Genomic DNA, 26,531 nt, shown 5'->3' with positions numbered 1-26,531 from the left:
CCCATCGGTTGTAGCGGACAGGCCGATTTTCAACTTTGGGGTCGACATCGCGCTATGCAGCTAGATAGAGCTACGCTGCAGCGCAGCAGACAGTAGCTGCATGCGCAATGGCATGCACTGTTTACTGTACAATAACTGTACTGGCCTAGCGCCTGGCGATCGGTCGGTATACGCAGTAAAGGGGGCAACTAGAGGTACGCGTTACAAAGCACAGCGGACTTTAAAAAATGGCAGACCCCCCCAAACCCACGGCCCAAGGCGAAATGGCAGACCCCCAAGACCTAGCTGTCTTCCGGCGAATGCCAGTCGACGAACTGAAGAAATACCTGAATGATCGTGGCATACCTCCCGTGCAGTCAGGAGAGGCGGGCAAAGCCAGACCAGAAGGCCAAGAAGCACAAGGAGGCTTTGGCAGCCCTGGTTGAGTCTGTTTCGAACAGCAGGTAAGTAACAATTTGGCATGTGAGATGTGGAATTTCTTTTCGGTATCAAACGCAAGGTGTTGCCTTTTGTGTTTGTTACGCAACTGTGAATTTCGAAAGTACTTATAGCGCTAGCTCGCATTCCTTCTTCATTCTCGGTTGAGCATTATTAGCTCGCACACGGTTCTCACCACCTCTCCGCGTTTTCTACGAGTTCTGCCTTGCTTCTACATTGTTCCCGCCAAGACTCCGAAATAATCGGCATTACGTGGAGGAAACCACGCCCGGCCCTGCCACGTCCAACGAGATACTGCAGGCCATTCAGGTCCTACAGCGTAAGGTGGATTCCACCACACGGAAGTCCGCCAAGCCCGAGTCCCCCTCCTTCAAGAGTGAGGGGAACAGGCAACAATTCGACCACGCTCAGAAGGTTTCTCAGTGCGTCGACGACGCCCTTCATTCTCTCAAAGACCTTGATATAGAAGCCGCTAAGGAGCGCCTACTTGAGGCATCCCGCCTGCTTGCTCACAGGCAGAAGCTAATCCGCCTTGCAGACCGCTCATCTTTGGGCTGGGCCACGGTCAAGGAGTACGTCACCGACGACCTCGTGGAGAATTCCGACAATGAAAAACATCTTAGAAAGGTGATATGTTTATCGTTCCAGAATTTACATTATATCTCCTATAAAATGCATTGACCTTTATACACAACTCCCATCAATAGTTTGATACTTATTTGTAATTTTATATCAGAGCGTATGTACTTAATGATTCTATGCTAATTTTTCATATGCGCTTAATTTTCAGGCGGAGAAGGCCGCAGCTGCCAAGAAGGCCGAAACAGCGAAAAAGTCAAGGAGGCAGCCACTGTTCCGGGCTCCCCGGTCTTCTCTACCTCCTCGTCTTATGCCTGAAACTTTTCGCCGCTACATCCCCTACCGTCCCGATACCCGTGTCTGCTTCCAATGCGGCATCGTCGGTCATGTCCGCCCCAAACTGCCCCTCCCTTCGAGCCGCCAGAAGCGCCGTCAACCAGCACCAGCCTTCCAAGGCCCCCTTCTAGTGCTCACCCCACCCCTTCGCTCGACCCGCCTTCAGGCGTGCAAGGTAAATTGAAGAAATGTTTTGCCTTCTGGAAAAGTGAACTGAAGGCTTCAAAATATGTTTGTGACATAATTGAATATGGTTATAAAATTCCTTTCGATACAGTACCTCCCACATTTTACAGTAAGAACAACAGATCCAGTTTGGATCACCCAGATTTTGTTGAAAGCACCATCTCTGAATTGTTACAAAACAGATGCGCGGTAGAAGTAAAACAACGTCCTTATTGTTGTAACCCCCTCACCGTTGCTGAAGGCAAAAAATTACGTCTAGTTTTAGATTTACATCACCCCAATCAGTACATTGTTCAGTCCAAATTCAAATATGAAGACCTTACTCACATCGCGCAAGTTCTTGGTTCTGAGCAGTTTTATTTCACATTTGATTTAAAGTCCGGCTACCACCACGTCGACATATTTCCCTCCCATCAGAAATTCCTAGGGTTTTCTTGGACCCACTCTGATTCCGTAATACGTTATTACGTATTCATTGTGCTTCCTTTTGGCCTCAACAGCGCCTGTTATTTGTTCACTAAGTTGACCAGGCCATTGGTCTATCACTGGCGCTCACGTGGTATAATTGCTTACATGTACATTGATGACGGTCTCGTTATTTCACCGTCTTATGTATCCGCACTAGCAAATTTGGCAGTAGTGAGGCAAACTATCTGGCGCAGGGGTTTCGTCCAGAAGGAATCAAAGTGTGCCTGGCACCCTTCTAGTAGAGTCCTTTATTTAGGATTCCTCATTGATTCACCGTCTTGCACTTTCATTGTTCCACATTCTAAACTGCGAAACCTAGTACAGAGTATTGATGAACTTATTTCATTTTCCAAGGCCGCTAACCCTGTACCAGTCAGAATGTTGGCCTCCTTCGCCGGACACATCATTTCAATGAATCTCGCTCTCGGTCCGGTGTCGAGATTGATGACAGGCGCAACCTATCGTGCGATCGAATCTCGGTCCTCATGGTCTGATTTGATCGTTATTTCAGACCCCGTGCTCCTTGAGCTTGTGTTTTGGTCAGCCAACATTTTTGCGCTGAATGGTTTTGCTTTTTCTTACCGTCTTGTACCGACTATGCAAATATTTTCTGACGCTAGCGACCTTGGATTCGGTGCTCACGTCCAAGGTCATTCACATTTGCGCGTCGACAATTTGTGGTCTCCTTCGGAAAGTACCCAGAGTTCCACTTGGCGCGAATTAACTGCCGTTTACCGCTCACTTAAAGCGTTTTCCGTTCATTGCTTTAGCCACAAGATCAAGTGGTTCACTGATAACTCTAATGTGGCTCGAATTATTAACTACGGCAGCGTTAAACCCGACCTTCATCGTATTGCGCTTGATATTTTCTCTTACTGTCAGTTACATGACATTGTTCTTTCACCCGAATGATTACCCAGGCAAGAAAACATTTTAGCAGACAAGATCAGTAAATATCGTGACTATGATGACTGGTCTATCGACAATCACTCCTTCTCACAAGTAGATGACTTGTGGAGACCGCATACAGTTGATAGGTTTGCCTCCCCCCACAATGCCAAACTCCCCAACTTTAACGCAAGATTTTTTTGTCAGGGTGTTTCTGCTGTTGATGCGTTTTGTCAGAATTGGGAATTCGACAACAATTATCTCTGCCCTCCAGTCTCGTTCATTATCCAAGTAATTAAGCGTCTTGCTTCTTGTAGCGCTGTAGGCACACTGATAGTTCCTCGTTGGCCTACCGCCCATTTTTGGCCTTTTATTTGCCCCGATGGCAGCCATCTTGATGCCCACATTCACGATTGGAGGATACTTAACGCTTCGTTTACCCCATCCTCCTTGCACGAAGACGATGTGTTTTGCGAGCAACCGTCATTTTTTACCTTGGCTCTACGCTACGATTTTAAGCGCTTGCCCAGAGCTTCAAACACAGGTTTTTGTTCTGCCGAATTAGGTTACTGTCCACGTTGTGTCTAACCCAAACGTGACCTTTTTCAGGTTCAAATAATTTATATAAGTGTGTTCTTTTGGGTAATGAATTAGATCCATTTCTGTACTGAACATATATATTTTTACGTACCGTGGCGTATTTTGATTTGCGTTCATATTATGAACAGATTACATTGCCTGCTCTCCATTTTCAGACAGGTCCATCTGTCCCCCCTTGTCACTATATAGACCGATTTGAGTGTCTTGTTAACCCCCCCCCCCCCCCCCCCCCGGCCAATTTATACGCCCTTTCTGTCAAATTTTTGTATACACAGGTCGATTTGCGTACCAATTTTACACCCTTGGTACTATTCAAGCCGATTTGCGTGCTTACCCCCCCCCCCCCCCACTTTTACATTTTTCTAATCGATTGCGTGCATGTCTCACCCCTTTGATGATGTTCTGGACGATTTGCGTGCCCATTATTCCGGTTTACTCCCTAACCTGTACTATTCAGGCCGATTTGCGTGCCTAGTTTTCCTTCCCTTGTATTGCACAGGCCGATTTGAGCGCCTGGTTTAAATTCAACATTTGTATTGTACATGCCGATTTGCGTGCATAGTTCCTCCTTTTGAGCCTACAGGTCGACTTGCGTGCAAATGATGATTGTGATGTGCAGTCCTTCATTAAATTATAATTGCCTTCTTTTGCCTTTCTCGATGGCTAATAATCATGCTCAGCTCTGACCAACAGGTTCAATCCTTTGTCACTGTTTGTTATTTTTCTGTGTTGGTTCTAACCTGATGTTGATAAAGAAAAGAAATTAACTTTCTGACGTTGTATCACATAGGAAGAAAGTGGAATTTCTTTTCGGTATCGAACGCAAGGTGGTGCCTTTTGTGTTTGTTACGCAACTGTGAATTTCGAAAGTACTTATAGCAGAGCTGCCAACCTTTGAAAGCACAAATCCGGACTCAGCAGCTCCAAAATCCGTATTTTTCCACCAGAATCCGTAATTTCTCCATCTCCCTCTTTTTGCTATTTTGAATTAAACTCGTAGACATATGAGGCCTGCAGGCTCTAAACAAAACATTACGACACATGCCGAAGTATCGAGCTGGACACCAGCACGATAAAGAATCCAAACTACGCAATGTTCAGTGTTGATTGATTGCTTTCTCGCGCAATGCATGTGTACAACTGCATGTATGTACCTCCAGAAACTTGCTGGGCTGGTTATGGAAGCTTCCACTATCTAGCAGGGGAGGGGGGATGCTTTCATCTTCTCAAGAAAGCTTCTGTGTGAGCGAATGCAAAACTCTCTTCGGTGTTTCCAACTATTGTTTACTATAAAACATAATCATGCGTTGTTTTCAGGCTTTTTCATTTTACTGGATTTTAAACATCAGTATTTTCCGAAGTATTCCAATTTCTTTTACCCTGACTGGAATCGGAAACTCTGCTATAGATGATCGCAAAAATGCCGCGCTGTGTGTGGTTGCGCCAATGTGCAAACACGTGGTTTCACTTTCAAGTTTAAAGGAAAGACCCATGTGCTCCTGCCTAAGAGGTTACTGCAAGTTCGATGGATCGAATGCGCCATAGCTGAGCTGAATGGCTTGTTTACGGTAAACATGGAGTTTAAATTCGATACGAAAAAGTCATTACGTCTTTCACGAGGAAAAACATACAAAACAAACAAACAAAAAACACCTACGAACAAATGTTGATAGCCAAAACTTTGAAAAGTAATAAGCGTGAACTGAAATTAATTGTCATGATTTTGCTGTCTAACCAGGTGATGACTGCATCTCATTGGACCTAATCGTAGTGAATTTGTCTGGGCATACGAGACCTTCTAAGTATTTCCGTGATTGCATTTTTAATTGACTGATTCATCGATCCTTTTTTATTGTTCAGGGAACATAAGATATTCGATTAAGTACAATATATTCGACTGTTTGATGTTTCCTACTATGCGCCAAAGAAAGGATATAGAATCACGATATCTTTGCAATGATTCCTTTAATTCAACTAATGAGCTGGTTCTTCGATCGATATTTCCAGGATACTAACACGCTGTTTATTCCAGTGCGCGCATTCTTTCGTCTGGCACGCACCTGGGTGTGGCACCTGTTTTTGTGGAAATTTCCACAAGGGGAGAGGCCGGGTGGGTGTCAAGTTTCTTCGAGCCGAAGAGACTGCGTGTATTCAGTATTTCACAATCTCTTCGCTCTAATTTATTGTCATTCGTGCTTTCCCCTTATTCTTTGCTGATATTGAACATTTAGATTTAACTTTACGAAGGTTGGTAGATCGTGGATCTTTTTGTTGTGAGGTGTATGTAATTTCTTTTTTTGTCATTCTTTGGAGGGGAAAGAAGAGTAAGGGGGAAAGAAGAATAAGAGGGAAAGTGAAATAAAACGAACGGCACGTACGCTCAGCATTCACAGTAAGACATCTTTTTGTACCAGCATACGGTTTTCATCATCACCATCAGACATCACTCATATCATTTTAGCCTTTTCCTATTAACATTAAGAAACACGCATAGTCCCTCGAGATAAACACGGAGGAAAATAAATAAGTATAACAAATACAAAGTATCAACACCTCCCAACAACACAAATATTTAGAAAAGACAACACACGTCGCTTCGATTCGAAAAAGTATTGCACGAAAGCGGAGAAATCGCCGTTATGAAAATAACAGTGCGAGACACTTGAAAGAATTACGTTTAAATATTTCAAAGCATAAAGAGAACGGATAAAGTGATATAAAATGGAAGAAATCGTACCAAATGAGGTGTGAGAAACAACAGAAATAGAACGATAAGTTTTGTAGTAAGATTAGGCCCTAGCAAAAGTTTGCAGCACTGAAAGCTACGCGAAAATCAAATAGATCTACACATTGGAAATTCGGTATTACGACGAGATCCTTGAGATCGTCAATAAACGATACAAAACAAGGGAAATTAATTCATTTTGATCTGAAAATAGTTTGTTATAAGTATTCTGTTACATGAGATCTCCTTTTATAGGCCTAGAAATACATCAAGTTTCCACGATACTCGGGAAAGAAAGTCTGAACGCTTTTCACCTGCACATACTGCAGTGCACATCATCAGTACACGAACAGAAACTCACCTCTTCCTTGCAGAAAAATGATGCAATAACGTTACAAAAAACACACACAACACTCTAAAAATCATTTCGTACTTGGGAGGCAAGGGAAAAACGGAAGAAGTAGAGAAAAAGAAGCAGACATTGCACAACGGAGCGCTTCTACCCCGACTCAAAACGAAATAGGGTACTGTCTATAGTGGCAGCTGGCTACAGTGTGTAGCTAAGCTACTACATGTACTCACGCTCCGGTCCCCAGCCGGCCGGCCACACATGGGGATCCCATGGCGATCGATGGAAACATCCAGGGTCCGTAGGCGACAGGGATTCACGCGCGCGAATTTCCGTTCGGTGTACACAGTACGCAAGCAGCGAATTGCGTGTGCACACACTTTTCTATAATGGAAGCTACGAACACACACGTCGAGTATACAGACACCGACACACACAAATGTGGGCAACCAGGCAACGCGGGCCGGCTGGAGAATGAAACATGTACAGTGTGTAGTCTGCTAGTATATTGCAATTGCTGCATAGGCGATAGGGCATTATCGGAATTTCCAAAAACCGTAATTTTGAGGCGACATTCCGTACTCCCGTAATCGTGATCATTTCCCGTAACGATTACGGGAAATCCGTAATAGTTGGCAGCTCTGTTATAGCGCTAGCTCGCATTCCTTCTTCATTCTCGGTTGAGCATTATTAGCTCTACTTCCCGCCCCTCCCCCCTCTGTCGGTTCTTCAGGAGCAAGGAGCATGGGAGTGCGCCCTCGCTCAGTATCCTTGGACGCAACCACGTTTCCTCCATCAATAAATATGGGGGTTTTTCATGGCCTCCGAGTACTAGTGTCTTGCACATTAGTCTGGTACTGGGCGCCTTGCATCCTTACCTTTCACTCACTTCTCAGTTTTTCTTCACTTCCCCATTGATATTCTTTTGATTAAATTATTATATTGATGCTTCTTTCGTGAAAGAGCAATGCTCTATTTACATTGTTTTATTAAGCATAATTAATGCTGTTAATCAAAAATCTCTATTTGATTATCCTGACCTTTCACGCATTTTGTCAGTCTTTCGAATGTCTTTTTCTCCTTATTGATTTTTTCCCATTCTTTGCTCTCACGAGCTAACTTATAGAAACATGGTCTACCAAGAAAGAGTTGGTCACCGATCCCCACCTACGCAACCTGGCTTCTGACGTGCTTCCGTCTCTCATGTCCGCTAAAGCTTCTTCTACCACATCTAAATATAAATCCTGTTGGGCCAGATGGGTCCAATGGGCCATCTCCAAATCTGAAGTTCCATCCTTTCCAGTCCAAGCTTACCATCTCTGCCTGTACCTTTGTCACCTGTCTTCAGTCAACGGAGCGAAGACCGCAGCAGATTTGCTCGTCGCTTCAGTCAAATGGGCTCACAATCTTGCGGGCCTTCCTTCTCCTACAGACGATCCTATGGTAAAAACAACAGTCCAGGGTTATTATCGCATCCACTCGTTCCCCGTTTGTCGCAAAGAACCTGTCACTCCAGAGATCCTGTCAAATCTTCTCGCTTCTCATGGTCACCTCAATGCATCCTTAGCTGACCTCCGCATTTTATTCGTATGTTTCGTTTCTTACGCCGGATTTTTGCGCTTCGATGATCTCAGCAGGCCGAGGAGGAAGGATTGCACCACCCATCATGATCGGCTAGTTCTACACTTATCGTCTTCAAAAACCGACCAGTTTCGTCAAGGCAGAGACGTACCTATTGCCAGCACATCTAAACCGACCTGCCCCGACGTTATAGCCGAGCGATACTTTGCAGCAGTTGGCGATCCTCCTCATTCTCCCCTACCAGTGATCCGCAGGCTTACTCTTTCCAAGGGTGGCCTTATCGCGACTTCCCATGGCCTTAGTTACACTAGAACCCGCGAGGTAGTCCTAGAGGCTTTGAAGCCCTTTGTTCCGGATGTTTCTAAGTTTGGCTTGCATAGCCTCCGGTCAGATGGAGCATCCTCAGCTAGCAACAATCGCGTACCTTCATTCCTGATTTCTCAGCACGGCCGTTGGAAGTCGGACAAAGCTAGGGACTCGTACATCAAGTCAGACGCACTTTCTAACCTCCTCCCTTCTCAGTCTCTAGGCATTTAATCTTATAGTATTAATACTTTATCTTGTCATACCGCCTAACGTTTCTCTTGCTATATAAACTATGTTTGTGTTATGTCCACCTTCGCAATGCTCATGCCCGAATTACAACGGTGAATAAGTAAACAGCGAGCTAATAATCATGCTCAGCTCTGACCAACACGTTCAATCCTTTGTCACTGTTTGTTATTTTTCTGTGTTGGTTCTAACCTGAGGTAGATAAAGAAAAGAAATTAACTTTCTGATGTTGCATCACATAGGAAGAAAGCCTTTTTTTCCAACCAGCTTTGGTGTCTTTTGCCAAAGAAACTAGAAATATCACTGAAGGTGATTAATACCCCCGCCCCGTGACGACAGTCTTACCCAAGGAATGATCTTTCCTTGATATTCTGTCATTTAAATGCCATTACCATGGCAACGCAGCTTCCGACACGTCCGAAAAATGTCTTGCACATCTTCCCACCAAGACTATTGTGTGTGCCACATTTCATAAGCTTTTGTCAAAAACTGAGGAAGTAGTTCAATCCACAAGATCTTTCCTTGATCTTCCGCCATTAATATGCCGTTACCATGGCAACGCAGCTTCCGACACATCCAAAAAATATGTCTTGCACATCTTCCCACCAAGACCAATGTGTGTGCCACATTTCATGAGCTTCAGTCGAATAGAGGAAGTAGTTCAATCCGCAAGATCTTTCCTTGATCTTCTGCCATTTATATGCCGTTACCATGGCAACGCAGCTTCCGACACGTCCGAAAAATATGTCTTCCACATATTCCAACCAAGATCAAGGTGTGTGCCACATTTCATAAGCTTTGGTCAAAAAAACTGAGGAAGTAGTTAAATCCGCAAGATCTTTCCTTGATCTTCTGCCATTGATATGCCGTTACCATGGCAACATACTTTCGGGTACTGTCAAAAAATGCGTCTTGCACATCTACAACCAAAGGCACACATCTGTACCAAGTTTCATGGAAATTGGGCAAAACTGAGTAGTTTGCAACACAAAATTTTCCATCATTTTGGCTCATAATATGTGAGCTGTTACCATGGCAACATACTTTTTGTCACTGTCAAGAAATGTGTCATGCTGACCTATATCCTAAGACAAACATTCAATATGAATTCCATGAGAATTGGAAGAACACTGATGAAGCAGTTTTGCCATGAAGCATTTTGCCCTATATTTTACCAATAACATGCCGTTACCATGGCAACGCACTTTTTGCCACTGCGGAAATATGTGTCTTGCACATTAACATATTCAGATGAACATCTGTACCTAATTTCATAAAAATTGATCAAAAACTGTGGGAGGAGTTCGCGACGCAAGATTTGTACCCTTTTTTGCCCATAATATGCTGTTACCATGGCAACGTACTTTTGGGTACTGTCAAAAAATACGTCTTGCACATCTACAACCCAAGGCACACATCTGTGCCAAGTTTTATGGGAATCGGTTGAAAACTGAGGAAGTAGTTCGCGACGCAAGATTTGCAACGGACCGACCGCCCGACCGCCCGACCGACCGCCCGACCGTCCGCTGATTCCTATATACCCCCTTCAAACTTCGTTTGGCGGGGGTATAATAAGTCAAAAGCCAAGCCTGCATTTTGGAGTGTACACACGTCGCGTCGAACATGCAACACGGAAAAGCCAGTTTGCTGCTAATACCATACCGTATCGATCTATCTCTCAATCTCGCAATCGATATCCGGCCGGCTCAGCCCGGGCAGCGCCCGCCTGCCCGGCGCGGCCGGCTGAGCTGAGCTGTGCTGCTGCATGTGCATATAATGCGAGTAATTTTGATGTCGACTTTTTCCCATAAGGCATCACGGATTTCGGCCTGTCTGCTACAACCGATAGGTAGCGCACCGTATATGGAATCCACCAAATTATAAGTCTGGGGTTGAATGATATCATGAAGACATGAACCAATGAGAGTTTGACTGGTCAGTTCACTTCTTGAAGCTTTCTCTCTGACTTGTTAGGGGAATGTTTGTGATTCCAATATTTCCAATATACAGTGTGTCTCTAAAAAAGTAAACCCAACTTCAACGGTAAATTTTCAGAAAATCATAAAATATTTACACATTATTTTTTCATGGTTAGATAGTCCAATAAGTCCTCTGTCCAATGATACCACGTAGGTTATGTAACTCTCATGCATGACTGAGCATGATTCAACTTAGTGAATGGGTGTGAAATCATCACTGTGGCAAGTTAGTATTGCACTTTGATTGGAAGTTCATCAATCAAATGACATAGGAAATGTCTGATTCCCTATGAGCATACCTTAGGGTTTTGTACCCTCGACATGACCGCCATTCCTTTCGATGCAAAGCTCGCAACGCCTCCTCATGTCCCTGACAGCATGCCTGATCATTCCTTGATCTTGTCGTAATCGGTTCACTTCGTCTGTTATCCGTTGCCTCAGCTCCTGAATTGTGGCCGGTGGGGTTTGGAACACTTTTCCTTTGACCCTAACTAGGCCGGGCTATTTAGGTAGATGATAGAGCTGGGGGGGGGGGGGGGGGCCTCCCAGGCCCCCCCTCCGGATCTCGGCCGTCGACCGCGCGATCGCGACGAAAATTGGCACACGCATTGCCTATGATGTAATCTAAAGTACCATGAAGTTAATTTTTTCAAAAATTATCATTTACACTAAATTATGCTAATTTATGCATAATGATGCATGAAATCAGACAGTTTGGTATAAATCACTAAATAAAGCTCAAAACAGGCACAATTTTGGTGTAAATATTCTTTTTAGTGTCCTTAGCAAATGTAAGAGAAAAAAATTGCACAATCAGAAAAAATTTCCTTAGTATTTTGTTTTTTTGAATTTCTTATGTATTTCTTTGTTTTTCCGACTTAATGTTTTTCATTGTTTTTTCGATGAAATTCGTCCGTGACATTGTTCCGAACAAGAAAATGCGTTATTAGTTGATTTTAATCAATAAACCCCCAAAATAATCATGCTTTTATGAAATTTGCCTGTAAACACAGTTTGCATTGAAATTGTACACAAATTCACGTTTTCGAGCAATTTTTGGTCTGACATGCACATGCATATTTATGCGCAACTTCAGAACTGCACACCCGAGCGTCGCAAATTTGGTGTCAAAAGATGTGGGAGACTCGAAAGAAAAAAGTAATGAAACGTCGCGGCGATAGCTTCTCATGATAGCGATACATCGCGCGAAACGTCGAGGGGGGGGGGCCTCAGAGGCCCCCCCCCCCCTGGCCTAGTTAGGGTTAAGATACCCCCAAAGAAAGAAATTGCATGGTGTCAGATCTAGTGAACGTGCAGGCCACTCAACTGGGAAATGAAGAGCAATGATGCGATTGCCAAGGAGTTCAGTCAAGCGATTTCTAACGGCAATAAGTCTGTGGGCTGGGGCCCCATCCTGAGCCCACCAGGCCCTACGAAATGCTCCATGTCGTTGTCAGGGGAAGATCTGTTCCATCTCAGGCACAATAAAATTGTTCAGCATGTCAAGGTATGCCCTGCCATTGATGTTGCCTTCAAATAAGTAAGGTCCCACCAATGAACCATTGCCACAAAGACCAATCCAGACACTCACTTTCTCCCTGCTCATGTTCTTAGTAAAAGCATATCCCGGAGGATGATGGAGTTCAGCATACTCGTGCTCATTGAGGGCGTTTACCATTCCATCCATGGAAAACGTTGCTTCATCCCTGATGGTAAAAAACTGGAGGAACTGTTGATCACGGTTGCACTGGTTCACAAACCATTGTGAAAATTGAAGTCGTCTGGGAAAATCAGCTGGTAGAAGTTGGTGCTGAACATGAACATGATATGGATGGAGATGGAAATCCAGTCTTGCTTTTCTGTTAAAAGTTGCGCGTGGAATTCCAGTATCATTTCTCCTGGTGCTTATGCATGGGTTGGCTTGGATGGCCTCTCTCACCACTTGGATGTTTTCAGCAGACCTCCCAGTTCGTCTGTGGCCAGAGTGTCCTTTATTCCTGTTCAAACTGGTTCCGTGATCAGCATACTTTCTCACATTGTACCGGATGGCTCTTTTTGTTGGAGGCTGCCTGTTGGGGAACTGCACCCGAAAAGCCTCTTGAACTTTCACGAAACTTCTTGTTTCCTGGTATTGAGTTACCAGGAATACTCTCTGCTCAATTGTCAACTGTACCATGTTTGGAAAGCATGTGAAGTGTGCCTGTGTCAGGAACCTTTGCTGAAGTTGTTATGTAATCATAAGCCTAACATGTGACAAAAATTTAACTTCAAATATGCCCTGAATGCACGACAATAGCAAGAAATAACTTGCCACAGTGATGATTTCACACCCATTCACTAAGTTGAATCATGCTCAGTCATGCATGAGAGTTACATAACCTACGTGGTATCATTGGATAGAGGACTTAAGGTGTGATTTCACGGAGCATGCGAACGATTTGCGAAGGATGTCAATGGAAAAATCCAATATTCAAAACAGTTTTTCTCCGGATGTGTTCCGACAATGAAGCTGAAAAGCATTCTTGCGCAATTTGTGCGAAGTTCTCACGACGTATGTGCGAATGTCGTGTGTATCATTGCTAAAATACATCATGTTACATACACGAAGAACACGCGACGGAAATGCAAAAAACGCATTTTTTTCAATAATCATGGGAGAAAATGTACCCGAGAGGTGGGAGCTGTCTTGAGTTGAAGTTTTTTTTTGTTCTTTCGTGTAATTCTCCTTTATTTTCTCTCATTTCTCTATTGTGTGCGTGCCTAGAGTTTTTTCATAGGACCTATCTCCACTAGTGTAGCATTTGATTTTTTTTTTTTTCAGTTTCTCCAACACATAATTTCTAGTTTCATATGTAATTTCGGCATACTTTAGATTCTGCAATTTTCTTACATCAAACATTTCTTTCTCTTTGCTAGTGTTTGATTTCTTTTTTACTATGTACACTGTAGTTGTTAACAATTGTTTGATGTTTAGATGTATGCTACGAGTTTGATTTGGAGAAACCGTAGGTCATACATCCCACAAACATGCGCTAAACATTCGTAAGAATGTCTCAAAAGGTACGCGAACAGTTTGCGGTTACATCGTAAAATGATCGGAGAAACTTCGCAGATTTTGCGAAACATACGCGAGACATTCTCCAAATTAAGTTTCGGGGTCTGTTTGGGGTTTCACGAACATTTTGTGAACATCGCGCGTGTCTTGCGAAGGTCTTGCGCATATGACGAGGCTTTACAGACACTTTAGAAAACAAATCACGAGCAAATCACGACCAAGTGTGCGGAAAAGGTTCGCCAAAATTTTCAAATTTTTTTGAAATTGTCGCCGAAGTAAAAACGACATTCGCGAACAATTGACGATGCTTCCGAACCCTCACGTTCGATTGGCGATCTTTTGCTTACTAAAATACGAATGCTGGATTTTGCCATTCGCGTCCTTCGCAAATCGTTCGCGTGCTCCGTGAAATCACACCTTTATTGGACTACTGTAAAACGAGGAATTTTCGCGTGCGTTTTAATTTCGCGAATTTCGTGAGCGCCAAAATTCGCGAAATTAAAATGCACGCGAAAGTTTTTGTCTACACTACATGCATTGAACACCAGTGGCAATTTGCGAAAATTTCATGCCACGAAAAGGGCTGTCGGCTCCAATTCACGAAAATTTCATACCGCGAATATATCATGTTTTACAGTATCTAACCATGAAAAAATAATGTGCAAATATTTTACAGTTTTCTGAAAATTTGCTGTTGAAGTTGGGTTTACTTTTTTTAGAGACACACTGTATATATCTCCAAAATGTAAAAGCCACTGCAGGCATATCTGCTTCCTGCCAACACTTTGGAACCTGCATCCACTCTACCTACATTGTATGCTCTAGAAAGTTTTCTGTGACTCTGATTCAAACACACTTTTATCTGCTCAGAGTTTAGCCAGAAAACATTGGTTCACTCTTACAAGTAGCAGCAGTATTGTGATTGTCTTTCAGATACAACTGGTTGTGGCACATCAATTGACTACCATGTGGAGCAACCTGTTTAGAAAATATGTGTGGGCTCTTTTGACTAGGTAAGTCACTGTGTTTCTCATGACGTGTATTGTATTTGAGTGTTTGTATAATGAACCACAGTCAATTGATTTGGAGGTTGCATGTTAAGACTTCACCAATATGCATATACATAACTATATTCTGGAGTTACGTATGTGTTACCCAAAGGAGTTGATGATCTATGAATGATGCTTGTGTATTATCTACTAATGTAATATTAGAATGCTAGAGGATGACAGCACCCCCCTCTATAACAAGACTGACAGATTTATGCTCACTGATTATTTAGTGTGAATGGCAGAGGTCACTGCACTTTTTGATATTTTAGATGTTTGACTAATAGAAGGAAAGACTAGCCACTGTGTGCGTTGCATTTAAAGAGCATTGCTAAGAATTATGTGAGGAATTATCATAGTTCCGTGACTGTGATGTACAAAATTTATACTTGTGCTCTTTATGATGTATATGTGACCTGCCATGACATGAGGATCAAAAGTCGCTGACGGCTGAGCTGAGAAAATTAGTTTGAAGTGAGATCATCAAAATTGGTCAAAACCAATGAATTTTTGTTTCAGTATAATTTTGTAGTCTAATGTATCATCTATCATCTGCTGAAATTTCGAAGCTAAATGATCATGGGAAAGTCAAGAAATTAGCATTTTCTGGGTCATGATTTTCTGACTTTCAAAAGAAGAGAAATGTGCCCAAAGATTTGGATTTAGCGCTGCAGACAGACTCCGCCCCCAGCAACAAGGGAGTAATCTTATTGGTTGGTGTGTGTGGCATCCTGGTTACTGATTGGTCATGCATAGACTGTTGACGCTAAGCTTGAATGAACATCGTGGAGGTTGCTGGAGCATACCTTCAATTGTCAAGAGGTGAAAACTGTCTTATCTCCCCTTGATCATGATTGTGTAGGAAGGAAAACTTTGAAGGTGGTTTCCTCAAAACGCTGATTTCCTACACCACTCGACATGCTCTCATAAAATCTCTGCAAACCAAGTTATTTTATGAATCGTGTTGTTATATATGAAATCAAAGTGGAAGAGTAAGGGAATAATGCTATGTCATTTTCAGAAAATCGACTTCTCCCAACTTTCGGATCCTTTTGTTGTAGCAGGTCACATATGCTCATTGTATATGCATGGTCAAGTATAAAACTGCTCAGTGTGATTATCTTGTGCATGCAGCATCACATCCACTTGAATTGCAAGACTTTTGAATGAGAGTCACAAATATATGCCGACTCCCAGTGAAGCAATCATACTGCCAGGTTGATCAGATAGATCAAAGCTCTTTGACTGTTGCAGCAGTGTTGCATAGAACTTGGAATGTTGAAAAAGGTTAAACAAATACATACTACTGAACGTTTTCGACGTGCACTCGTTAGAGTAGAACCGCACATATGAAACAAGAAGCGCGAACATAACAATACAGTCAAACTCGGATACCTCGACGTCGGATAAGCCGAATATCACTTACCTCGGGGGCAAAATGAAAGTCCCGATTGTTCCGATGGAGTTTCCGTGTATTAAAATTCGCGTAGCTCGAAAAAGATAACTCGAAGTTCGGTTACCTCGAAGGGAAATCTAATGTCCCGATCTTAATTAACTTATTGTTTTTCCCAGCATGTTGCTCGAATCGAAATTGCAAACATCACACAGCATCTCCGATTAAGCGCGCGTGGACAGCGAAGACATGTCACAAATGTTTTCACACTCGATTGTAAATATTCTGAGACCAGAACAATCGCGTGCCCAAGAAGAAATACCCGATTCACAGCTGACAAGGAAAATCCCCAACACCTACCAACACACGTACATGGTATGCACATAGCACCTGTGCCAATGGAGTGCTTTACGATAGCACTACGCGCTGCCCCATCATTTGCTTTTCTTTAACCACTGTGTTTTGATTTTTGATTGAGACAGTCATACCGTGCGCGTAGATTTCTCAACCGTCGGGGCGCACCTGCTTACGTTGACAGTTATATCTTTGCCATTAATCACGCTCCACTGTCAAAACATCAATCTCCCTCGTAGTGCCTTTTTTTAAACTATTTTTTTTTTTTGCCTTTCACAAAGTTTACTTCCCCGAGAACGCAAGCACTGAAACTTTTTTTTTTTTCCAGCAATGCGATTATGAAAATCTGGAAGTATAGGCCGATCACAATGAAGAATAGAATACACAGGGCTCCGCACTAAGTTTTATCGGGCCACCAATATCATTGATTTTTATTTTCTGGTGGTCGAAAGTAAAATCTGGTAACAAAAAAAAAAAAAACAAATCAGGAAAAACATTAGAAAAACTAAATCGGTCCTACTAAACATAGACAAATTAATATTAAGCATCATTGAAGTGATACTGATGCCCATGTCTAAAACAAATAAATAGAAAATTCAATTATCTTACTCTGTCTTTAAAGATTTGACAAATAGGCGTAGAGATTATTTAAAAAGTTGATGCCCATTATATTGAGGACGTCAAAACTTACGTTTGAAAAGAGAAAATGGGAGCATTTGCTGACATTTGTTAGCATCCGACATTTGTTTTAGCATTGTAAAAAGCCGAAAGTTACCGTTATACATTTTTAAATGTAAAAGCAAACAACCGACATTCATTTTAGAATCTTACGGAGCTGAATACTATACTAATCCATTTCCAAACGTGAAAGCAAACATCCGCCATTTGTTTTAGCATCTAACTGAGCGGATTAATACCATTAATCATTTCCAAATGTTAAAGCAACAATCCGTTATTTATTTTTGCATCGTAAGGAGCGGAATATTACCGTTATTCATTTCAAACATCCGACATTTATTTCATTATCGAACGGAGCCGAATGTTACTGCTGTCCACTTCCGAAAGTGAATTGAATCATCTGACAATTATTTTATCATCGCACGGAGCCGAATGTTACTGTTTTTCATTTTTGAACGTCAAGGCAGACATCAGACATTATGGACCATGAAACGTATAGCTGAATGTTACTGATATTTATTTCGAAATGTACCGTAGCAAATATCCAATATTTTTTTATCATCGTATGGGGCAGAATGTTACTGCTGTTCACTTCCAAACATGCCAAACGTAAAAGCAATCATTCGACATGTATTTTAGCATCTTCCGGAGCTGAATGCTATTGACATTTACTTTCGAACGTAAAAGCACACATCCGGCATTTATTTTATCAGCGTACGGAGTTGAATATTATTGTTATTCACTTTAGAACATCAAAGTAAACATTCGACATTTATTTTAGCATCTTCCGGAGCTAAATGTTATTGCAATTTACTTTCGAACGTAAAAGCAAACATCCAGCATTTATTTCATCATTGCCAGGAGTTGAATATTATTGTTACTCTTTTCCGAACGTCAAAGCAAACATCAAACATTAATTTTACCATTAAACGCAGCTGAATGTTACTGTTATTCATTTCGAAATTTAAAAGCAAACATCAGACAGTTATTTTAGCATCATATGGACATGATGGAGCAGAATATTACTGCTATTTTCTTCCGAACATAAAAACGATCATCTGACATCTATTTTAGCATCTTCCGGAGCCGAATGCTATTGCTATTTACTTTCGAAAGTATAAGGAAACATCCGACATTTATTTAACCATCGTATGGAGTTGAATGTTATTGTTTTTCATTTCCGAACGTCTTAGCAAAAATTCGACATTTATTTCAGCGTCTTCCGGAGCCGAATGTTATCCTTATTCATTTCCGAACGCAAAATCAAATATCTAACATTAGATTTAGCACCATACGGAGCTGAGTCTTATCGTTATTCATTTCCAAAAGTATGAGCAAACATCCGACATTTATTTTAGTATCATACTGAGTCGAATATTAACGTCATTCATTTCCACAATTAAACGCAAACCCCTGACATTTATTTTAGCATCTTACGTAGCCGATTGTTACCGCTGTTCATTTTCAAAAGTAAAGGCAAACATCCAATTTTTTTTTTTTTTTTTTTTTGGTGGCGCGATCGGGCCACCAAAATCTTTATTTCTGAAATTTTGATTTCATTTCCGATTTTCACTCAATTCATTCATATAAAAGTTGATTCAATTCAAATTGACAAGCATGCAAACAATCAGTAGGCACTATAACAGACACCATGTTGAACATCGATAAACGTCGAACATCGATAAACATCGGATAAGTCGAAGAAAATTCGACGTACGCGTACCTCGAAATTCGCGTACCTCGAACCATTTTCTTCAGTCCCGACGAATTCGAGGTATCCGAGTTTGACTGTATATACAAAACGAGCAAACCATTCAAGCAAGCGAAACAGTGTGAAATTACAATGACCCTAAGCACTGCATGCATACATTGTATACTGACAAATGTTATATTTGAATGTACATGATTGAGATTAATCTTCTGCACTGTCTAATGCGCTCATATAAACTTATGAGGCAGTATTATGCAAAGACATGATTTTGGAGTAGACTTCCATGCTCCTTGCTCCGTAAGTTGTAGAATTCAGTATGAGAGTACATTGATCAGAAAGACACTATATCTAGTAAGTTCGTATTTTGTTAACACTTTTGACTAGATTTTTATTTGGAATAAGATCAGCCTTCACCTGGTTCAACGAGGCAAACGTCTCTCAGAAAAAGGAGCACTGTACAGTGTATCAGTGAGTGTGTGCAGCTGGTCTATCATGGCTCTGGGAGCGTCGACAGCACAACTGGCCAGGGAGCAACGAGTCACTGCTGGTTTTTCCTTTTGTTGTCATTTTGACAAGGGCAACTAGTTTTCAGTTTGAAGTGTGTCTGTCCTTTTAACGGACGGTTTGATTTTTCTACAACATGCATTTCCCACAGACGCTTGCCCGAGTATACTAGGGACTCATCCTCAACGGGTTAAGTGGTTTATAGCTGAAAAGTAGAACCATGGAAAAGTATGTGTTGGTGAAAATTCTATTCCTGGGACATGATGGCTTACCATAAGCAGGCCTGCCTGCCATGGGGTTAGGTTGGAACAAACTGACATTGCCTGATGAATTCTCTCCTGTTTGACGCCCTCTTGTGGCTAAAGCTGGGAAGTCCGCGCTGTCAAGGTTGAGCGATGAGTCATTTGCTATAAGAGGTTTAAAAGTGTATAAACAATTCAGTAAAGTAATTCATGGAAGACTTTTAACAAGCAATTAACTGGTGACATTCCAGGAAGCATTTCATCAAGAGTTTTGTCAGAGATATATATATATATATATATATTCGACAAACTACATATATCTGAAAGGGACAGTAAAGTACTTGTGGAGCTGAGGATTTGGCTTTTTAACTTTTTGCGAGATACCAAGTAACCACTTATGAAATGGTACAGAGCATGCCATTCTAAGAGGAATTCAAAGTTTATTTGATGAAAATTGGTTTTGGAATGGCCGAGACATCCAAAAACAAGGTAAAACAAAGTGATCATAATAAAGTGTAGGTCCCATATTTTAGTATTAATCTGTTTTGGGTATCTCGGCCATTTCATAACCAATTTTCATCAAATAAACGTTGAATTCCTCTTGGAATTACTTGCTCTTTCATATTTCATATTAACGAGGATTCTCATAATCTCACCCCAAAATGTTAAAAACCTGAAGTGATGTCTCAACCAAAACTATATGAGCCCTTTAACCCCTTGAGGATGGGCTGATTTTGCTACAACACGCATTTAGCATAGACACCTGCCTGAGTATACTTGGGACTCACCCTTAATGGGTTAAGATCCTAAAATCCTTGCATCTGATTAGCTGAGAGCAAATTTGTCTAAAAAAATCAGACAAAATGCTAGCTTGATAAAATGCCCCCCAGACCTTTGGGCCTTTAGGCTCAACTTCCACATGTGATTTGTGCTGGAAACCAGCTCTGTGCACCTAAACACAAGACGTAAATAAGGAGAGATTTGCTGTTACATGTATATCCTTCACTTTCTAGAATATTCTTAGTCCTAAACTATCACTAAACTGCCTTCATTGGATATTTAAAGCTTTGGTCACCACCAATGTATGTTTTTGCATGTGCATGCCTGCAAGAGTTGTGGGGCTGTTAGCCTACATTCCACCGCTGGGGTGATAAGACCTTGTGTCTGCAATTTTGGTGAAAATGAGTTTTTTGGATCAATGGTCAAATAGTGGGTTAAGTGACGTCCTGTCCAAATCCAAACTGTCTTACTCCAACAAGGCAATCGCCAAGTTGTGTCTCGCCCCATTCGCGTACAAGGAATTAATATTTTTTATAACTCCCAGAAGTTAATTGACCTGCTTATGACCTTTGACCTTGTGGTGACCTTCAACACCCTAAGGGACATTTACCATCCAAGTTTGGTCACAAACGGACAAAGGGATCAAAAGTAATGAGCCATAATCGAAACGTGCCATAAAAACTTAACATTGGGCCCTAAAAATTTGTTGACCCCTTTCTGTGACCTTTGATCTTGTGATGACCTTCACCTCCCCAAGGGACATCTTCCATCCAAGTTTGGTCACAAACGGACATAGGGATCAGAAGTTATGAGCCACAATCGAAACGCGCCCTAAAAACTTACCATTGGGCCCTAAAAGTTTGTTGACCCCTGTCTGTAACCTTTGACCTTGTGGCTACCTTCAACTTCCCAAGAGACATCTACCATCACCCAAGTTTGATTGCCATTGTTGCAACATGTGCTGAGTTAAGTGTGGTAAGAGAGTCTTGCAAGTAAACTTTAACGTATGACTTAAAATGACCTTTGACCTTATCATGTTACCTCTTATGGCACCATAACATGAAGGTACCCCCAGTGCATCCATCACCCAAGTTTGATTGCCATTGTAGCGACATATGTCGAGTTACATGTGATAAGAGAGTCTTGCAAGTAAACTTTAACGTATGACCTCAAATGACCTTTGACCTTATCCTGTGACCTCCAACAGCACCATAACATGAAGGTACCCCCAGTGCATCTATGACCCAAGTTAGGTTGTAATCCAAGCAACTTATGTGAAGTTATTTGTCAAAAGAGAGTCTTGCAGGCAAACTTTAACATAGAAAAGAGAGTCTTGCACATACTCTTTAATATATGACCTAAAATGACCTTTGACATCATCATATGACCTCCGACAACACCATAACATGAAGATACCCCTAGTGCTTCTATCACCCAAGTGTGGCTGCCATTGCTGTAACAGTTGCCAAGTTATGCATCATAAGAGAGTCTTGCAGGTAAACTTTAACATTTGTGACGGACGACGGACGACGGACGGACGCCATTTGGATCCCTTAGTCTCGCCTTCACCTCCGGTGGGCGAGACAAAAATGAAGCCACCACGGCATGTCACAGGAAAGGGTATCCCATTCGCCACAGTGCTTTGGCCGCCATGTTTTTTTGCTCTTCTGAACATTTGACATTTTGTAGATACGAGGTCTTATTGCTCCAGCGACGATTTGTGAATAAGTGTGATTGTAGCAGGAGCACACCCAATTTACCCCCTATGTTATTGTAGGTACATGTATGTCCTTTGTGTGGGCCTGCCCAGACCTCTTGTAATCTCCACAGAAAATATTTTAGTATGTCTTGTCCAAACTCACACACTGACTGTGCAATGCACGTACAGGTGCCTCTGTTGTGTGGCAAGTACGGCTCAGTGTGACATTTTTTGTAAGATGTGTTTATGTTGCCAGTACAATTACGTTACATAGTTATAAGACGTACTTGCATTGCCTGAGCAAGAAAAACTGCACCAAAATCTGTTCTTCTGAATGACATAATGTGTCTGTGATTTTTGAGTGCAGTCCCATCATCTGCCTGTCATCCTCTTCCTTTCTTCATTTCATTTCCAAAGTTAAATGTCAGACCTAAACTTGCTCAAAAACATGAATTCTTATACAATTTCAAAGCAAACTGTGCTAACAGTCAAATTTCACAAAAGCACGATTATTTGGGGGGGGGGGGGTTATTGATTGAAATCAATTAACGACACATTTTCATGTTCGGAACAATGACATGGACAAATTGCAGTGAAAAAACAATAAAAAACAAAAAGTTGAAAAAAAAACACAGAGAAATGCATAAGAAAAAAACAGTAATATACTTAAGAAATTTTTCTGATGGCACAATTTTTTTTTTCATCTAGATTTGCTGAGGACACTAAAATACAAAAAATGTGCCTGTTTTGAGCTTTATTAGTGATTCATAGCAAAAAGTCTGATATTCATGCATCATTATGCATAAGTTAGCATAATTTGGCATAAATGATAAATTTTTGAAAAATCAACTTCTCAGATTTTTAGATTACATCACAGGCAATGTGTGTGCTAATTTTCGGTGCAATCACGTCGATGACAGCAGAGATATCCCCCCCCCCCCCCCCCCCCGGCTCTATCTACTGAAATTAGCAATCTATAATGTTTGGAACAATTGTATTCTTTATCTGGTATGTGTTTGTTGTTTGTTTGCCATTTCTTCTCTGTTGTCATGTTTGAACATTCCATCTTTTCATTTTTTTGAAGGGCCATGAGCACAGAAAGGTGGACCTGTGTACTATACATGGGCGTAAATCCGGGGGGGGGGGGGGGATGTGGGGGATATATCCCCCCTGAAATGGAGGAGGGGGGGATGGCCTGTACAATCATCCCCCCCCTGAAATTTGAGAAAAAAATGGAGGAAGCAGAAATGCGATTGTATCATTTTTGTCATATTGCATGACGTTCGTACGCCCGCCTTCAGACAGGTAACAGAGCTGAACAGTATTCTATCTTGTAGGATAATGTATACATAATTTTCTCAAGCGCTCGCTCGCTTCGCTCACTCGCGAAGAAAGTAATATCGACATAAGGTATGGTCCAGACATTGACAACGTCAAATAGCATAGGCTTACATGTAAACATGCTATGAAGCGCGCAACTCGGGACCATCTGCAAATTATGTACGAAAAACAAACAATAACAAAAACTATACTGCCATAATTGAACCCCACCCTCCATTTCCTGCATCATTCCTGAAACGATGATGACTCTGATACATCTGTGGGCATACCCAGGGATGATCAGGGGCGTCGAATCTATCTGGGGGGGGGGGGGGGGGGGGGGGCAAAGGGGCATTTGCCCTCCCCCTACGGAAATGTTGGGGGCAGACAAATTATTTGTCCTCCAAGCAATTCCCGAGATGAGGACAAATCTCGAACTTTCTTTATGGAAAATTGGACAAGTACCGCCACAATTATGCAACGGATTGCTGAATTGCAATCATGAATATGCAAAAGATCCACTACTTGGGTCCCTTTCGATAGACTTTGTACACTTTTGAGATTGACGTTTTATTTCTTTATATTTATCAAAGAGTGTGCAGCGGATCTTTCACTTACAAAAGCTCCCTCATATGCAGAGGCTTCGATGGAGGGGGAGGGGGATGTTCCCCCATAAAAGTATTGGGGACAAACAGATCATTTTGCTCCTCGCAACTCCCGAGATGTGGAAATGCTCTTACTTTTTTGATAGAAAACTGTCTCAATATTTCACCCAAAGATGGCTGAATTTCAATTCTGAAAATACAAAATCTCCCTCGCGTAAGAAGGGGATAGGCCTAACCCCTTCCATACCCTCCCCGTTCAGTCATTTCTACTTAATACACTTTAGATCGACAGATTTCAAAATGTTTCATTTAAAGTGTGCACCAGGTCTGTTACTTCAGTTTAAAGAAATGCAAATGTTCCTCGGGTGGGAGGAGATATAAGATACTTTCAATTAACGGAGGGTTTCCCCCCTCCTACAAAAATAGTATACAGTTCTGGGATTGGAAATTCCCCAGATTACATCATAAATGTGTTTACGAGATGTTTCTTGCTGCCAGTTAATTGCCAGCAGTTGCGCCCGTTGCGCCCCCACCCCCTTAATTTCCTAAGCGAAAAAAGTACAGCTACAAACGGCCGTTTTTTGGACTGTAAAATATCAAAATTTTCAAGCTTGCTCACTTCGCTCGCTCGCATTTAATCGTTATGTCATTCTCCTGATGTTGCTGTCAGCAATTGCCAGCAGTTGTGCCCGGTGCGCCTCCACCCCCCTTGATTTCCTAAGCGAAAAAAATATAGCTACAAGCGGCCGTTTTTGGACTGTACAATATCAACATTTTCAAACTCGCTTGCTTCGCTCGCTCGCATTTAATCGCTATACCATTTTCCTGATGTTGCTGCCGGGTAATTGCCAGCAGTTGGGCCCGGTGCGCCCCCCCTTAATTTTCAAAGCGAAAAAATATAGCTACAAGCGGCCGTTTTTGGACTGTACAATATCAAAATCTTCAAGCTCGCTTCCTTTGCTCGCTCGCATTTGATCGCTATGCCTTTCTCCTGATGTTGCTGCCGGGTAATTGCCAGCAGTTGCGCCCGGTACACCCCCCCTAATTTTCAAAGCGAAAAAATATAGCTACAAGCGGCCGTTTTTGGACTGTAAATATCAACATTTTCAAGCTCGCTCGCTTCGCTGGCATTTAATCATTATGTCATTCTCCTGATATTGCTGCCAGTAACTGCCAGCAGTTGCGCCCGGTGCGCCCCCCTTAATTTCCAAAGCGAAAAAATATAGCTACAAACGGCCGTTTTGGGACCGTACAACGTCAAAATTGATGATCGCGTTCATGATCTTCAGTGTAAGAATTAATACAAGAAGTTTCTCTAAATGATACCATTTTATAAGCAAAATTGTTCAATAATAACACTGCAAAAAGTCCGGTTTTAAATTTCCTTTGCTCATTCATGGTGTTAGATTGACACCTTCGGATGTCATTTCAAAATATAAAATTGTTTTTTTTTTTAATACTAGTAGTTTCTTAGGGACTGAATTTCTTGTTAATTCTGAACAAGACGACGAAGAATTTTTCGATAAAGTACTTGATTTTTGAAAAAAGTGTAAACACATTTACACCACAGTAACACCAGTTGATGTGGTCTCCTATTGAAGCTGGACGGGTGCTATACCATTGAAATTAACACCACCAATATCAAATCAACACCATGCGGTGTCATTAATGAATTAACTCTAGCGCAGTATCAAAAATATCACCAGCCACAGTGTCAAATTAACACCACAAAGCGCCAGGTGAACACTTTTTAACACCGTCACAATACATTTTCTACACCTGTGGGTGTGGTCCTTTATTGAAGCTTGATCGGTGTTAGATGTAACACCCATGGTGTTAAATCTAACACCGATGTTTTTACAGTGCATCTACATAAAATGTACTGCTACCTTAAACATGTTGGACTATTTCAAGTCGATAAAACATGCAAAAAAATGCATCAAATTGCACCATTTACAACAGCAATATGCAAAAAGTTCACACCCTCCCCCCTAGCTCGCATCGCTCCCTCGCATCTAACTGTTCCCCCTAAGATCAAATCCTGGCTACGCCGGTGATAGGCCCCACTATTTAGTAGGCCTTCACAGTGATGTCGCACAGGCGGAGCAAGAGCTGAATACCACGATGTAGTCATTCAATTATCTATGATTTTTTTTCTCACTTTTTTTTATAGGAAAAAAATCCCAAATTTCACCAAAAGTGTGTGCCAGATTGCTGAATTTCAGGTCTGAAAATGCTACATTTTCCTTGTGTGGGAGGGGGATACCCCCCTCCCACACCCTCCCCCCACTAGGCCGCTCCGCTCCCTCGCACAGATATTCAAACTCCAAGTCCCTCCCCTACCCCATCATTAAAACGGAACGATGCCCCAGGGATGATTGCTTTACTGACTTAAATCAAGAAAATTGAAGAGCAATTAATAGCTACAGGAAAATATCTACTAAGTTATTACATACAAAA

The 26,531-nt window shown here is 41.8% G+C and overlaps 2 protein-coding genes across 3 annotated transcripts in view; one reads left to right on the top strand and one right to left on the bottom strand.

The window, feature by feature from the left end:
• LOC139734523 (CCR4-NOT transcription complex subunit 2-like) overlaps window positions 1-26,531 on the bottom strand; it is a 243,407-nt gene that overhangs the window by 72,562 nt on the left and 144,314 nt on the right. For both annotated transcript variants that reach the window (XM_071645298.1, XM_071645299.1), the window contains exon 9: window positions 19,698-19,832. In XM_071645298.1, coding sequence (XP_071501399.1) covers window positions 19,698-19,832 — 135 coding nt within the window. The remainder of the gene's footprint in view (window positions 1-19,697; window positions 19,833-26,531) is intronic.
• On the top strand, window positions 331-8,687 carry LOC139734530 (uncharacterized). The gene is made up of 4 exons (XM_071645307.1): window positions 331-443; window positions 669-1,065; window positions 1,229-1,528; window positions 7,713-8,687. Exons 1-4 carry the CDS (start codon window positions 331-333, stop codon window positions 8,685-8,687), a joined length of 1,785 nt encoding a protein of 594 aa, XP_071501408.1.

This window comes from Diadema antillarum, unplaced genomic scaffold (assembly GCF_040938485.1).
Source record: "Diadema antillarum isolate AM-2024a unplaced genomic scaffold, OU_Dant_1.0 seq00000531_RagTag, whole genome shotgun sequence".
Lineage (NCBI taxonomy): Eukaryota > Metazoa > Echinodermata > Echinoidea > Diadematoida > Diadematidae > Diadema > Diadema antillarum.
Note: the sequence above shows the minus strand (reverse complement) of the source record. Positions and strands in the feature narration are given on the sequence as shown.